At 33.5% G+C, this 17,866-nt stretch overlaps 2 protein-coding genes and 1 long non-coding RNA gene across 3 annotated transcripts; all 3 read left to right on the top strand.

The window, feature by feature from the left end:
* The first annotated feature begins 1,605 nt into the window (after positions 1–1,605).
* LOC141613531 (protein FAR1-RELATED SEQUENCE 5-like) lies at positions 1,606–2,457 on the top strand. The gene is made up of 2 exons (XM_074432269.1): positions 1,606–1,624; positions 1,715–2,457. The coding sequence occupies exons 1-2, from the start codon at positions 1,606–1,608 to the stop codon at positions 2,455–2,457; spliced, it is 762 nt and encodes a 253-aa protein (XP_074288370.1).
* Positions 2,458–2,490: 33 nt separating this feature from the next.
* LOC141613530 (protein FAR1-RELATED SEQUENCE 5-like) lies at positions 2,491–4,291 on the top strand. The gene is made up of 2 exons (XM_074432268.1): positions 2,491–3,904; positions 4,122–4,291. The coding sequence occupies exons 1-2, from the start codon at positions 2,491–2,493 to the stop codon at positions 4,289–4,291; spliced, it is 1,584 nt and encodes a 527-aa protein (XP_074288369.1).
* A 7,555-nt stretch (positions 4,292–11,846) lies between these two features.
* Positions 11,847–13,842, top strand: LOC141614918 (uncharacterized). Its single transcript, XR_012529466.1, has 3 exons — positions 11,847–11,985; positions 12,077–12,149; positions 13,652–13,842. It is a non-coding gene; the product is annotated as an uncharacterized LOC141614918 (long non-coding RNA).
* The last annotated feature ends 4,024 nt before the right edge of the window (positions 13,843–17,866 follow it).

Here is a 17,866-nt window from a genome sequence, read left to right as displayed (position 1 = left end):
TTTTTCGTCCTTTTTGCATGCATTTTGAGGAGACGGGATTTTCCAGAGTGAGTTTCTGCATTGGGAAGCGTGAAGGCACGGTTTACGAGGCAGTCGGGCATGAGTTTGGGCTGATTTGAAAGAAGAATACTCGATCGAGTGGTTTTATTACTCGATCGAGTGGTTTCTGTGGCCTTGGTTGATCGATCGAGTGGATTTATACTCGATCAAGAAGAGCTGGAAAGAGAGGTTACTCGATCGAGTAACATTTGTACTCGATCGAGTAGAATATCTGGAGTTTTACTCGATCGAGTGGTTTCAAACTACTCGATCGAGTGGTTTTGGCTTTCGTGGGCTTTAATTAGCCCGTGAACTTGTTTTAGTTATTGAACTTAGTTTGTTTTCTATTTAAGCATACGTCAACTAGGTTATTAGCATCTTTTATATCATCCATCATACATTATATCTAGTTTATCTATCATTTTCCAAGACTACGTTCTCTTTGCTTCTTCACTGTAACTTTATTTTTGGGGTTATTTCGCTCCGATTTGCTAGTTCTTTATGCCGGATTCTCGCGATTGTAATCTCTTTCTCCATCTTTAATATTAATCTTCCATTTGTTCATTTTAATTAATTATTTTTCTTCTTTTAATTTCTGCCCTAATTACCTTTTATGCTTTTTTATTATTGTTTTATCATGTTGAATGTTGGTTATTTGTTTGCTGTTAGTATTGATAGTATTAATAGCGATATGAGTAGCTAAATCTGTTTCATGTTGGGATTAGGGGATCTACGGTAGAAATGTGACGATGTAGTGAATAAGTTAGATGAATTAATTGTGAGATTCTGTCACCATAGCAATATAACTGTATTTATCGACTTAGTTGAGTGCACGCTTCTGAGTCACCTTTTTAATCTGGTTAAATTTAATCCTGGATCGGAAGATTGGACTAAACAGACCTGCTATGAACAGTAGACTACCCTGACGAGGACGGAAGTTAAGTTAGTGGAAGTTTAGGATAGAAAGTGGACCGGAAGGACCTTTCCATATCCTCTCGCAGTAATTTATCTAAGTTGTTTATAGTTGAGTCACTGGACTACCGTAGTGAACCGAAATCCTGACACGTCCCCTCTCTATGGATAGTTTAAACTCATTTTCTGCCTTAATTGCTCTTTCTTTATCTCTCTTCCTTTAAACCTTTTAGTTTAGAAAGCCAATTTAAACACCCCACATTTTGTGACCAAATAGACGGAGTTTTACAGATATCTTGCCTCCCTGAGGAGATCGACCTGACTTCCCTAGCTATATAGTTAGTTTAGTTAGTTATTTTTTATAGGTATACGACAGCCCTATCATATTTGTTTGTTTACTGTCATTAACATTCAATATATTTTATATAAGCTATATCAAAATGGACAACAATATTTCTTATGAACATTAGCAGTAAAATAAATGTTCCTTTAAAGGCATGACAATGGACATTGGCAGGAATACATTATATATGAACCTTTATTTGTACGAAATAAATTACCAACCTTTGTAGAGCATATTAGAATTCGATTACTGCATTATTGATGAAATAATATTCAATATACTTATTTACTAAACTACTATTGAAGTAGACAATGAGTACAAGTGATGGAAGTACGTCTTGTTCTACAAATAACAGCTTTACGACTCCAAGAACAAGAATTTAACCATTAAATGCAATCCACTACATTCCATTCTGTCCAGAGGAAAAGAAACCTAAAGTAGGACAAGTATTCGAAACACTAGAATCAGCGGAGTTATTCTACAAAGAATATTGTACAATCTGTGGGTTTACGCCAAGACTTGCAACAATAAAAAGGATTAAAGGTAATGAGTTACCAAACAGTTTTGCATTAAGGAATGTTGTCTGCAATAGGCAAGGTGTAAAGGAAAGTTGGAAAAGGAAGAGGACTGATACTGATACTGCTGAGAATGATGCACAATCTGATGTGACAGACATTAGCCCTGCGAGGCCGATTACAAGAATCGACTGTCATGCATTAGTGCAGTTCAAATACCAAGAAAATGGAACTTACATTGTTACTAGATTCGATGAAGCCCATAACCATCCACTTGCTTCGCCGGAATCTACAATGTTCTTAAAAGGAAACAGAAAAATGACAGAGGTACAGAAACAATTTGTCACAAAGGTAAAGGTGCTAAAACTAGGTGGTGTGAAAGCCTATAGAGGTTGGAAGGAGTTGTGTGGAGGTTACGACAATATCAGTGCTACTGAGGTTGATTTCAAAAACTTTGCCTGGGATATAAAAACCTACATTGGTAATTTTGATACGCAAATGTTTGTTGAGAATCTTATTAGGAAAAAAGACACATGCAGTTCATTTTACTTTGATTTTATAGTAGATGAAAACAAGTGTCTGGCTGGAGTGTTTTGGGCAGATCTTATTTGCATAAAGAACTACATGCTATTCGGTGAGGTGTTATAAGCAAATGCTACATGTGGAACAAACAAGTACGATATGGTGTTTGTGCCTTTCACAGGAGTTGATCACCACAAAAGGTGTATTACCTTTGGAGCTGGGTTTATAGGTGATGAAAGTATTGAGTGTTATAGATGGCTGTTCAAGACATTTTTGGAAGCAATGGGCAGGCGCCATCCGAGAATTATAATTATTGATCAGGACAAATCAATGAAGTCGGTAGTCCCGGAAGTGTTTAAGGAGTCAACACACAGATTGTGCACGTGGCACATAATGAAGAAGCTAAGAGAAAAAGTCAGTTATCAACTGTTTCAAGATGAGGATTTTAAGAGCAGGCTCAATAGGTGTGTTTGGAACAACCAACTTGAGCCTGATGAATTCGAAGAACAATGGGGGAAGATAATGACTGATTATCAGCTTGTAGAACACGAGTGGTTTTCAGATTTGTACGATATCAGGGAACACTGGACCCCTGCCTATTTTAAAGATGTTTCCATGTCAGGCTTGATGAGGGTTACTTCAAGGTCTGAAAGTGAAAACAGTTTTATTGACAGGTTCTTCACACCTCATTTGACCCTTGTTGAGTTTTGGGTGTGCTATGAGAGTGCTTTGGAAGCACAAAGACACAAGCAGTCCAAGTTGAACAGTGACAACAAACACTCTGAAATCACACGGAAAACAAACTCAATCCTTGAAGTCCATGCTTCTGAAATATACTCATACAACATTTTCAAAGACTTCCAAACAGAATTGGTTACAGCTTTGTCTTATTGCCGTTTTAAAGATGTGGACAAGATTGATGAGACAAAAATATATATTCTAACAGGCTTGCAGATGCCAAATAAGTCATGGAACGTAGCATATTCACCAGATAATATCGATATTACTTGTTCTTGTTTTATGTTTCAGAGAATGGGCTTGTTTTGCAGGCACTGCCTTTGGGTTCTACACAACCAAGATTTTCAGAAAATACCGGAACAGTACATAATGCAAAGATGGACAAAAGCTGCAATGAGTAAGCATGTCTTTGATAAAGAACGCAAAGTGATAGATGTCTCTCAAAAGTTTTCTGACCGGAAAAGTTTGAGTACTGAGCTGTGGCAAGAGGTTTATTCTTGTGTCAGCGTAGCTGAGGGTGATGATAACGACATGAAGCTTTTGATTGAAAAACTGAGAGATATTAGATTGGATATGATTAGTAACAGAAGTGTTCCAGCAAAGAAGAAACACAAGATGAAAGAAATAGAAAAGTATGTGGGCTGCAAAATACCTCAGAAGTTGGTCATTCATATTCCTAGAAAATCTAAAAACAAGGGTAGGACCAAGGGCAAGAGAATTGAATCACAAATGTTAAAAGCCCTAAAGAAGAGAGCAAAAGAGAAGAGGTACTGCAAAACATGTGGCCGCCAAGGACACAACTCTAGGACTTGCAAAGAAACAAACCATCTGACAGGTATGTATAATTTGGTTTCTTGTTAAAGCATATTACATTTATGCTAAATAATTATTAATTATACAAGTATAGCGCATAGTGTTTACCTTCGAAAATCATCACTCTTATATGGAGGCACATAAGCTCTTTGTGCAATGAACATTATATTTGTTCTGAAGGCATAGATGAGAATTTCAGCAATGTACATCTGGTTAACATTAAATGTATATCAATTTAGTTGTTCATTTTGACCATTTTGTCCTTATAAAATCTAATATTAAATTTACATTCTGTTGCATATTCACCAAATACCACCATGAAGATGATGATGATGAAGGAGATGAATCTGATGATGTGGAGGACGAGGATGATGAGGACGATAACGAAGTGGAAGATGCAAATTTTTGATTCAAGGATAGACATCCATAATATACACTACGAGAACATTCTTAAAGGCTTGTATGTACAATTCGATTTTATTGCCAAAGTACATTACTCTTATTGCCAAAGTATATTACATTTGTATTAAAGGATCATTATTGTTGTTCTGCAAGGACATCATCAACTTGATTGGAATTGTTTTCCCAGGGTACAATAATTTGAAGGCACAAAAGCCTTTTGCACAATAAAAATTATTGTTGTCCTGGAAGAACATAATAAACTTTATTGAAATTTGTTTCCGAAATATAACACTCTCATGAATTAAAATTTTTTCAAACTTCAGGTTGTACGAGTCGTCGCTTCCTCAATATATGTTACATTACTCACTCACATGTCACAAATGAAACTAAAAAAGTTTTTACGCCTTGAATTCAGCATCTTCCTCTTCTTCATCATCGTATTCTTCCCATGGCAGTGGGTTTGAACGGAAATCCATTGCCTTCTTTAGTACAGCATCAAAACATACATTGCCTTCTGTTGAAATCATATATGAAATATATTTCTTCCGCAGAATCAGTAGGGGAGCGTCCTAGGAAAGTAAACAAAACAAGGGGTTAAAACATGTACAAATGCGTGCTAAATTATGTATTAATAATAATTGTATTACTTGTGAAACTCACATTGTCTTTTTTAAGCCCACAGGTCCAATTTAGATTACCCTTAAATGTCTCCATATGTCTCATAACGTAAACACCACAATCAGTCTTGTTAGTGTTGTTCCTCCACTTCATCCTTGCAAGAATAGGCTGCAGTTTTTTGATGCGATCAACTTTTACCTTTGAAACACCGATGTCTTTCAAGTATTCTGCTAGAACATTACGCTGGCGGAGAAGGGGGAAAAAACATTAGGACACTAATAATTATGAGCTACAATATCACAAAAATAAGAATATTAAGACATGCCATATTGTTGGGGAAGGTACACTCTATGTAAAGTCATTGTACATTCATAATAATGAAAAGGAACATCATGTATTGCTGTTAAGCAAAAGAGAGCATAAAATCTTACAAAAGACAGTGGTCTATCGTGGAAAAATTCCTCTGGTTTTCCGTCACGATGCACATTATCAATGTTGATGAACTTATACTTGTTGATGTCAATGACTAGTAAATGGTAATGCCTTTTATATATAACTGGAAAGAAGAACTGTAGATTTTAAAAGATTCAATTAGGCAACATGCAAATTAAATATAACATGCAGAAAGAGTGTATATTATCGATGCTAATCAAATCAATTGTATCTGGGTTAACCGAGAATTGGGTAAACTATTCTTTCATTATCTCCTTAACCACCTTAAAATTTTCAACAGTGTCCAGTTGTCCTTGAAACATCATCTGTATGCAAGACAAGTAAAGTTTCTGATGTTAATCAAGGGAAACAACATTACAAAATTTACTTGTTGAAATAAGTTTATATAAATATTTGACTTACACACACAATTGTGGTGAAAAAAACTCGATATGGCTCTGAAGTGTTTTTTGTAGATTACTTGGCATTCAGAAGTTTTGCCCAACAATCGATCACATCGTTCGTTAAATACTTAGATTCTCGTAGCGTTGCCATTTCAATACGCCGAAGAGAAATGTCACCCACATGCACAAGAAGTTCCCTGGTTCAGGACTACTAGTCGTAACTGAAAACGGGATAAAGAAAATTTTAAATTTAAATATTGTACATTAGTAGTAATATATATGTACCTGGCTAAATCGGTATGTTTTCCTCTATTGTACGACACATTATGAGAAATGCAATTCTGAAAGTCAATAAGAGGAGTAATAATGCATGTATCTGTGCTTAGTAAATTACGATTTGCAAGGATGCTCAGAGACTCTGGTTGACTTGTTTCATGTTCATGAAAATTTTGATTGTTGATGACTTTGCCCTTGGTAGTGTCAGCACTATCAAGCACATCATTGTAATCGGTACTCATCTCCTCCGTACCAGTTATATCCTTTGTATTTTTGTCCTCATCGTTAAGACAAACATTATGCTCATTTGTACTTTTGTCTTTTATCCTAGCTATGTCGTTTGTATTACTCACATCTGTCATGCTGTCATTGTTCTCACAAACATCATTACCATCTAGTATATTTCCTTCTGTACAACCTACCTCCACTGTTATGTTGTTAACCCTAATAGTCTCATTGTTGTCACGGACACCAATATCATCTGTACTCTTCTCTTTCTTTCCAACTACCTAACCTCCTATCTCCTCATCCCTGGCAGTATCATCACCACAGTTATCCTCGTAGAATTCTTCATCAGACGAATCCAGTTTCTTTGGGAAGGGCTTCTCTTGATACTGCTTCAACTTTGTTAAAACGTCATCACAAACAATGTTTCACTTGGATGAAACCAAAATGCAAAGATATTTGATTCTCAATATTCGAAGTCCATCCATCTACAAAAGTTAGAATATCTTGAGGATAGGTTACTTATAAACAAGAATGTGCTTTTAATAATTTAAGAAAGATCATTTAATTAAACCAAAAGCACATTTACAATTATGGGATATAAATTTTTTAGAAACTTACGTTGTTTTTTGTCAACCCACAAGTCCAATCTCGACCTCCCCCCCCCCCCCCCGTATGTTTCCATGTGTTTCATTGTGTAAATACCACAGTGAACAACATTTTGATGGTTTCTCCAATGCATTTTTAATACAGCAGGCTCCATTGCTCGTACTCTTTCATTCAAATCACCAATGTCATTCAAATATTCTGCCAAAGCATTACGCTGCATGGAAAAATTAAGATCAAACTGTCTAGAGAGATAGTGCAAAAAATATGACATTGTAAAAGAAAAAATAACCAATGAAAGGCAACTGAACAATTACCATATCCCAAGGTTTGTTTCCATAACGAGTTTTTGGGTTTTCATCATGCTGTTGATTATCAAGAATGACAAACTTGTTCTTCTCCATATTGAATACGAACAGGTAATAATGCTTGTCGTATATTATTGGGAAAAAATCCTGTTTTATATAAGAAAAGATTAGAAGATACAACAGACATAAAATTTGTTACGAGAGTAATTTAGCAGTAGATAACACTATGTATTGACTATATATATTGTTTGAGTTAACCATATCAACTTTTATCACGTCAATAATCCCAGCATGATTTAACTCATTTCTAAGATGGTTCTTGAATACTTTCAATTGTCTTTCAAATTTGAATTCTTTCCTTTGCCCTTGAAATGCTAGCTGCACACATAGAACATAATATTCTTCTCTTAATATACACTTGTATAACATAAAATTATTGTAATATAGAATGAAATAAAATTTTACTCACAAATACAAGGGTTGAAGCAAAGAATTGACGTGGTGCTGAAGATTTTCTTTCAAGTTCCTTGAAATTCAAGTAAGCTGACCAACAATCAACCACAGCACCTGATACATACCGAGGTGATTTTAGAGATGCAAAAAGATATCGGGTACCCACGACATTCTTAAACTCAAAGAGCTTTTCACTGGTTCAGACGTTGCACAAAACAAGTCAGTTAATTACACATATGTACATTATCTTTATTAATAATGCCTATAATACCCAAACAAAATGTACAAAATGATTAAATAAAAGAAACATAATAAGTAGAATAAAATATACCGAGCAAGAACAGTGCCTTATCCCTTAGTGTAGTAGACGTAGTCAGCAATACAGTGCTGAAACGCAGATGGCTCTGTACATGGGTCAGTGTCTCCTCTTACTAAATCAAGTTCAGTACTAATATCTAAGCTCGGGTTTGGATTGGTTGCCTTGGGTTCTTCATTATAATCTTTAGATAACATGCTACATACAAGGGTATTTATAAGATTATCCATATTGGCTTCTTGCTCATTCTCCCCGTCACTATCAACATAAAGATGGTTCGAATCATTTCGTACATCCTTGTCATCATCAGACATTTTGTTTTTGTCAGACTCCCCTTCTGACATCTCTTCCTTGTTGTCTTCATTCCCATTTTCAACTGTTTCAACTTTGTTTTCCTCAAACTCCCCTTCTGACACGTCTTCCTTGTTATCTTCATTCCCATTTTCAACTGATTCAACTTTGTTTTCCTCAGACTCCCCTTCTGACATCTCTTCCTTCTTGTGTTCATTCCCTTTTTCAACTGTTTCAACTTTGTTTTCCTCTGACTCTCCTTTTGACACCTCTTCCTTGTTATCTTCATTCCCATTGTCAACTAATTCAACTTCTTTTGTCAATGCATAAGGCTTCTGGAATAGTTGAAATGTATAAAATTAAAGAACAATACACATAAGCACCAAGTTAACATAATATAAAAAAAAAAATATGATCAACATATTTACCTTTATATATGTATAAAAAATCGGCCTCTTCAATGACATGCTTTCAACCTGAATACTATTTTTTGAAGTTATGTTTACATTATTCAAAGCTTCAAGAACCAAAGGATGAATACTAACATCATTCTCAAAGCAGCAGAATAAACATCTGAACGTCGGAACATTAGTACCAAAAGAACTTTCACTATCAGGCGAGTCATGCTCATTTGACAAATTGAGTAAACTAAATGCATGATCACAGAGCTTCTTAGCAATCTTGTTCTCCTTAATTATTGATGCTCCTTTTTCTAACTTAGCCTTAACAGATGTTATGTTCTGAGCTAAACTAGTTATACATTTTGCAAGATCAAGAATATACTCCTCGGTGTAGTCCTTTGTTCCATAGACAGATTCGACAACTGTATTGTCAACCACCTCCTCAATTGGTTCTTCCAACTTACCATTTCCAAACATACCGCTTTTCATCTCATCCTTCTCTCTGGATGATAACAAACTACTAGTCCAACCTACCAACGTATAATAATCTCTTTCAACTTTTCGTTCCACATGAACAACGCGATCAACATAGATGAGCTGCAAAAAAAAAAAAAAAGATAATTAATTAGAAGAGAATGAAAACGTACCTTGCAATGTTAAATTAATTTATGAACTTCAAATATATTTTTCGAGACTTCTTACCTCCAAAAACAACAGTGGCCCGCCGAAGTGAGTGTCCTTTTCCACCCACTCAATCTTGCTTTCTTGGAGATTTTTTAACAAAAAGGAGCACCAATTGTAATATTTGATTTCATCAACATTCATCAACGATTTAAAGACATGATGATTAACCAAAGGCTTTTGGGTGTTTCTCATTAGCAAAGAAACAGCAAACACAACAAAGTTAACCTTGAATTCATCACCACCATGATCATGATTTATCAACCAATTCTCAAGCGTTTTGAGTGGAACTTGTCCATCTTTTATACCAAATTGTTGTTTCCATTTGGCATAAAACTCTTGAAACTGTTCTAATTCAGTATAAGTTTTAGATAATTCAACTGTTTTAGGGCCTATTGGAAATCCAAATGTTGATCTTACATCAGAAAACTTCAAGAACAGTTTCTCACCACCAAGAAAATCAATACAGTTTTGGTATGGGTTATACTGCTTAATTAACCAGTACCCAAGCTTTAAAGGAATGGAACGAACTCTTAACCAAAACAGCCCACTAAATCCAATCTCTTCTAGCGCGCACCACTGTTCGTATGACAGATGTTCAACTAGCTTAACTATTCTTGTAGGAGACATTCTCGTATATACACTTTTAAACGAAGAGAAATTAAACTTCTCCTTACACTTGGAACCCAATACCATCATATTACTTACTTTACCCTTTCGAGGACTTTGTTTATTCGCAGTAACAATTTGTTTATTAACAGAAACAATTTGTTTCTTAACTGGAAGATCCTCGTCACTTTTTTTCATTTATCTTCTTTACCAAAGATTTTATACACTTAGATTTACTGTCAATAGTAGCTGATTTACGCTTTCTTGTAAATGGAGTACACTCATTTTTACCATAAGTGCAACTTTCAGCTGGTGAAAAAATAAAAGTAACTTTTCTTCGCTTTTGAGATTTTTTATCTTCTTGCTCCATAGTCTGTAATTATAAAATGAAATTACAAAACAAGTAGAGATAATCAGCGTTACCTAGTTTTAGGAAATATACATTAGTCACAAAGTTAATTTACTTTCAGATGATTCAGAACAATTTCTATATTAAAAACAACGAGCACATTAATTTAAGCTGAATGTACATTATATTATTCCGTTCAATTTAAAATACAAAATTAACAAGTAGAGATAATCAGCAGTTATATAATTTTAGGAAATGTACATTACTCAGAAAGATAATGTACTTTTAGATGATTCAGAACAATTTCTATATTAAAAACAATCGGCACATTAATTTAAGCTGAATGTACTTTATATTATTACATTCAATCGAAAATACAAAATTAACAAGTAAAGATAATCAGCAGTTACCTAATTTGAGGAAATGTACATTAGTCACAAAGATAATGTACTTTTAGATGATTCAGAACAATTTCTATATTAAAAACAATAGGCACATTAATTTAAGCTGAATGAACATTATATTATTACGTTCAATTTAAAATACAAAATTAACAGCAACTAGAAAGTAAATGTAGAAAGAATACTTCAGAGATCTAAAATTGGGGAAGAACAATGCGAATGTATTTCTAAATGTAGAAACAATAATTCAGGCACATTAATCCGAATGTATTTTTAACAGTGAAGCAGTATAAATATCTAAAATCAAAACATCAAAATTATACTGTTGTTGAACAATTAAGTGATCCAAATTAAACAGTATATTAGAATTATGATAGAGAAGAAACGAAATTGAAAAGAAAATACCTTAGTATAACGGACGAAATTGGGCGTAACTTCAAGAAGATTTAACAATTCACAAATTTTCCTATGACACCGTATTACAATACTGGTATTGTGAAATGACTGAGCTAAAAACTGGTTACTACTTTTATTTCTTTATTTGTTTTTTCTTGTAGGTAGTTAGTAGTTACTAGTATACTGTAAATGTTAAAAATAATAGAGCGGTAAGTGAACCCTTTCTTATGTTATAATCTTAGTTTTTATTTAGTTGTTACTTGCTTTTTTATGTTTGTTTTCCTTTTCTTTTGTAAGCCTTAAATGGCTTTGTAAATATTTGTAATATTGATAAAATGAAGTATGTTGCTTATTTCCGGTTATTTTTTAATTTATTTTTAACTATGAAGCATTGCATACATTTATACAACTAGAATTGAAACTGACATAAATACATCTTATAAACGTCATTAAAAAGAAATTACTTTGCACATGAACATTGTCAATAGTATATGTAACACCCCGCCCTTTCCTTATATTTTAAATAAACTTTTAAGTAATTTTTATTAAATAATTATTATTTAAAGCCTATTTTTATAAAATATCGTCATAGTCGTATAACGATAATAATAGTGTAGATTCTAATAATATTATTCTCCGTCTTGAGTTATAGTAGGCTTGAGACGAAAATTCTAGTGGAAACCGACTCATTTTGAGTTATTGGGCTTATCATGACTCATGGGCCTTTTCCTTCTCTTTTCTCTACACAAAACTTCAACTAAACCCTCACAACTTCATCCTCCTCACTCCTAATTTCTGAAATTTCCCAACAACCACACCACCATTGTTGAACCATCTCCACTCAACCCTAAAATCACCATATCTCACTCAATTCTTCACCAATCTTGTTCCTTTTCGCGCCATTCTCTTCCTTTTCTCATCCCCCTTCTTTCTAAGTAAGAAAGTTGTCATCTTTTCCTTTATTTAGAAATTCTCATCTTACAAGGATGTGGATTCTTGACTTAATATCTTTATTTTTATGTTTAGGGGAGAATTTGGACGACCCGGAGGAGGATAGCTACATCATTGACGACTCAATAGAAGATTGAAGTGCAAAAAGGTAACGGTGATGGGTTACTCGACATTATGTCAATTTGTGTGTTTATATATGTTATAGTTTGTTCACATGTGTGTTAAAGTTAGATTCTTTACATGTTTTTACTTGTTTGTTGTTGATTGAGTTTTGTGTGGAATCTCTCTTGGTGGTTTGAAGAAGTTTCTAGTCTTTTGTATACATGGATGAATTAGTAAAGAATCCGTCTTATTCATGCTTAATAATTGTGCTTAATTATGTCATGAAGTTGTTAGTTTGGAATTGTTTGAATTTGAATCGAATCTTGTGTTTTAATCCCTCTTTTATGCTTGATTTCACCCTTAATACTTGTATAAAGTTGGTTGGGTAATATATGGTGCAATTGAGATGGTAATGGCTTGATAAAAAAATGATTTGGGGATGAAGGTGAATTGGTAGTGTCGCGCAAATCAGCATCTCGGCGCAGGCTGCGCACCTCGGCGCAGGCTGCGCACTCAGCCTGGACCAGTTTTCTTAAAATGGTCATAACTTCTTCGTTACTTGTTTGTTTGAGGCTTATGACCTACCGTTAGAACCGTAAGAGGATAAGCTATCACCTCCAACTGGTTTCACCTCATTATCATGTATAGAACTCAAGTTATGACCGTTTGAAGTTGACCCTTGTTGTAGTCGAGTACTAAACTTGTTGTTATAGATTGGGTTTTGAGTTTCTTGTTGGGTATGCATCTTAACTTTGGTTCTAATGCTTGTGTATGATGTGTTGAGACTCTTTTATCATGGGAGTACTTGATGTTTCTTATACCTTTATACTTATGCATGCTTCACATGAATTGTTTACGTTATGTTTGTGCAATCTTTTCCACTCGTATTTGTGACCCAAGTGTGACGACTTACATTGTGTGACGACTTGACTTTCCCTATTTACCCCTTTCGGACCTTTGGTCACGAGTGTGAGCCATGTTTCCGGATTGGGTTATCTTTCCTTCTTTGGACCTTTGGTACGAGTGCGTGCCATGTTTCCGAATTAGGATATCCTTCCGCCTTTCTTCGGACCTTTGGATACGAGTGCGTGCCATGTTTTCGATTAGAGGTTACTCGACCTTTGGATACGAGTGCGTGCCATGTTTCGAGTCTTGGATACGATTTGGTATCGTTTGTCGAATCGGGTGTCGCCCATCCCGAGAGTCTGGATCCAGGTTTAGACTAGGACCGTATTATGATCGTCGTCCTACCAAGAGGTTGGAGTCTAGAGGGTTGTCTTGTTTGAGTCTATACTTTGTAAATTGTCTTACGTTTGAGTCGAGTCAATATTTGACCGTTTGACCAAATTATTCCTCTCTCATTTATGCATAACTACTCTTATTGCATTTTGTATACTAATCATGATTCTCTTGTTACCGTAAGTATTTATTCTTATGCTTGTTCGTTTAATTAAATTCCTAATTACTTGTATTTTGACATTTTGTGGCTGGGAGAACCCTGAGTTACTCCCCACTGACTGTGGCTTTCATATTTATTATGAATGACAGGTTGGTGATGAAGCTTAAGTGGGGAAGACCGTGTGAGCTAGCGAGTTCTTACCTTAGACCTAATTTAGCTATCACTTTAATAAACTCACCTACTTTTGGACTCATGTTCATTCGTGGGATATCTTTTCCCCAATAAATAGACTTGTGTTGTAAACTTAACTTTAACTTGTTGGGAAATGTGTCCTCAACAATAGTGCGATCATGTGATTTAAATATCATTATTAAATCTCATTTTAAAGAATGCAATTGGGAAGTAATTTTGTTACTGTCAACTGGTCAACATATATCGGTAATGATTGGCTGACTAGAGTTTGACATTACTGTCGTGTGACGGTGGTGATCAGTTGACCCCCTAGGTCATACCTATAGGGCAATACTCTTAATTGATCATTTAATTAATCGTATAATGTTACGAGTTAATTAAATTACTTGAAAAATTGACGGACGATTTTGGAAGTAAAATTTACGTATCAAATTGAAATATGATTAAATGAGATATGGTCTGAGTAATCGAATTGTTTCATTACTCGGATGAAATTGTTGTTTAAAGAAACAATCGGAATTGAATGAATTATTATAAATATGATTTATAAATTGGTAAAATATTTTGGTATAAGTAATTATGAATTACTAAGTCGATTTTTGTATATGACGTATTTTTATTAATACGTTGATTTTTAATATGATAAAAATACATTGCATTGTTACATGTCATGTAACATGTAACATGTGACAAAATTGACAAATGACAAAATATAAAATGGACTTTCCATTTTATAAGTACCGAAATATTAAGAGGGTTTTAGTGGAAAAATTGTGTTAATTATTTTAATAAGAGAAAACACAATGATGATCTACCTATGTGTAGCCATGCAAGCCTACATTTCTTGGGTAGAAAAATTAGCCCATGCATTGGGCTCTCCTTCCCTCCCAATCGGTTCTACATAGAAAAGAACAAGAGTTCTTTTACTTAAAATAATTATTATTCACCATATGTATGTGTGGGTGATTATTATTATTCATTCAACCATGTAAAAATTATTTTTAGAGAGATAAAAATAATACTCTTCCTCTCCACATCTCCTACCCGGTTTTAGGAGTCTAAACCAAACAAATTTTTGGTTCATTTTTCATGAGATTAATATTATACTAGCTCAAATAATATTAATTAGATTAAGAGTTAAGCTTTGGGTATTATTCCTAAGGAGAGATCCTACACTTGGATCTTGTTCTTCCATTAAAGGAAAGCTCAAGAACAAAAGAAAAGGAGATTTCTTTTGTGCCCATTTGAACCGAAATTTCAATGTAAGGATATGATGTCTTCTCTTTTATTATATTGTTTGCATGCATAAAATCCATGTTTAATTTTATGACAAATTAATTTTGACATATAAGAGTATGTTAGTATGTATATGAATCTACTTTTCCTTCAATTGGTATCAGAGCCACGGTTGTTTGCATGCAAATTGGTTAAAAGTTTTTCCGAGTTATAAGAATAACAAATAAAACTTGTAAAATTTGTGTTATTATGATATATCACGAAATTATTATATGCATGTTAATATTTCTGGTCCTAAAGTGTTTTAGGATATTTTGGTTAATTTTTCGGATTTTTATTGTTCATAATTTACAATAATGGCATTTAAATGTGATTTTATGAGTAAAAATGTCATTTTTGGTCTAAAAATAGCTATACTTCGAATTTTCACTTGGTTTTTGGATATGTTGTCACATATATTATTTTGAGATAACCTGTAAATTTTCATAATTTTTGGACTTGTTATGCTCGAAAAATGAATTTATCATTATTAAATTCGGATTTAAGTGAAAAATAGGTTAATATGAGTTAAATTTCGAATCTGGTCATAGAAAATTAATATGTTGTCACATGCAGTTTTACAAGATGTGTGTGAAATAATTGGCTATAAAGAAGTTTTTTTGCATGATTTATGAATTTTTGAAGAAAAATAGCATAAATAGTGACATTATTAGTGAAAATTAATAGAACATAATCTATGACTTAGGAAAAACGTCTAATGTTGCATTTTATTATCTTTTTCAGATCTAAAATTGAAAAGTTAATGAAAATAATTTTTCTATGTTTTTATGATTATTTTATTAAAATCGATAAACCGCAACATTGTTTTTCCGGAAAAATTTCGAAATTTTTAACCTAAGATTTTGAACATTATGAGTGTCATGGAAATTTTCAGGATGTTCATGAGTTTAAATTTCAAATTTTGAATTTATTTGAAATTTTTGATTTATTTGAAGTTTAATAGCTTATTTTTGTAATTTTTGGTCCATTTATGAACAATTTTGTAAATAAAGGTTAATTATGGTCAAATTATTAGTGAAGACTATATTTTGAGTCCTAAGAGGTTAGGGTAATTAACTTATGCATAAATATGAGTTTATGTATTTTTGTGATTATAAAAATGTTGAAATCACGCAAATCCGTAAAAACCGAGTAATATACGATATTGGCTAATTAAAGGCGATTTAGCATAAAATTGAGCATGTTCATACATAATATAATGCTGCATTTTCTTTATGATTGTCATAATTTTAATTTATGTAATTTTTGAATTATGTAATTTTACTTAGTATGGCCTTAGATTTTAATTGGTATTTCCCGAAATGTATGGGAATATCGATTCGGTTGTAATTTTTATTGTGATCTCGTATCACCGTTTTGTAATTTAATAGATTTATTTTATTTTAGTTACAAATGTATAATAGGAAATTATGTAATTTATTATGTAATTTTATTCATTCCGGAGTTCCAAAAGACGGATTTCTTCAAGAATGACGATACATAAAGACGGTGTTACCTCGAGATGCGTGCCACAACCAAAGTTCAAGGGACCAATGGAGTTGGTTTCCGAATATGTAATAGTTAAAGAGTTTTTCTATTTTAGGAAAGGCCATACTAGGATTTATTTATATTTATGCTTGCATTTTATTTTATGTCACATGCATCGCTAAATCGCCATAACTAAACATGCATCCTTATTTTATCGAGTTTATCGACCGTGTCAATTAGAATTATCGTAGTTCACCGCTTTAGTTCACTTAAAACGTGATAGATAATAAATTGACATGACCTCTCGCTAAAACAATCAATTGAGACATAGCCTTACCAAATAGTAGAAACCATGAAAACCTATTTCGTGAGGGAGTGCACTCGGCCACACCGGGGTACAAACCTTGTTACGTAGGGGAAGTGGGTGATAAATGTTAATCCACCGAATTCATGTTGATAAGGGTTTCATCGGCCACACCGTGCCCAAGTTAATGTGGGTTTGGACCATGGACACATTTATTCGAAATTTGGATTGAACTCAACAAAAGTTTTTCGATAAGGGTTTCATCGGCCACACCGTCCCCTTGTTGAATGTGTTTTGGGCTAAAGATATATGTTAATGTAATATTATCGACCAAGAGTTCTAAAAGTAGAATCGATTAAAGTGTTAATCCACCGAGTTATATTGATAAGGGTTTCATCGGCCACACCGTGCCCAAGTTAATATGAATTTGGATCTTGGAATCATTTATCATAGTTGGGTAGAGGTCACTATGTAAATGCTATACTTGTTTTACCAAGTATTATTAACGATGAATGTTAAATTTTCCACTATTCCGTTTTTATATTGTTCTATTTCTTTACCACAGTTCATATACGATATCATTTCGTTTTTGATTCAAATCTCCATTAAAATATCGTAACTAAAGACAAATATGAGTTTGCTTCTAAAACCTCAAATGAACCATTGATAAGGATCTCTTGTAAAGAGTATAGATTAAAGTTATTCATTATCAAACAGGTTTTTGATTCATGACTAACACTTCTACTTACAATGGATTATTTTTCATGTACTTAAATGAATTAAGTACCTTGAAGCGATAAATTGTTTTGGTAATTAGTTTTGTCAAGAATTCGTAATTGACCAAAATAACGCAACCACTTCAATGAAAGTTTTAAGACTAAAACGAACAAATGAAGAGTAATCTTCATGAATTCAATTTTGCTTCTCAAAGCAAAGACTCATTGAAATAAGTGGGAGCATTCTCTTAAACCGTTAAGATGAGGACGAGGTTCAAGAAGTAAAAGATTATAATGGAATTGATACAAGGTAATGTTAAAGGTAAAGTTGTTGAGAATGACGATACTAAACCTATCAATCCCAACCGATAAAGTTTCCATTGTCTTAA

This window comes from Silene latifolia, chromosome 11, assembly GCF_048544455.1.
Source record: "Silene latifolia isolate original U9 population chromosome 11, ASM4854445v1, whole genome shotgun sequence".
Classification (NCBI taxonomy): Eukaryota; Viridiplantae; Streptophyta; class Magnoliopsida; order Caryophyllales; family Caryophyllaceae; genus Silene; species Silene latifolia.
The sequence above is the reverse complement of the archived record's forward strand: the minus strand, read 5'-3'. Positions and strand labels throughout refer to the sequence as shown.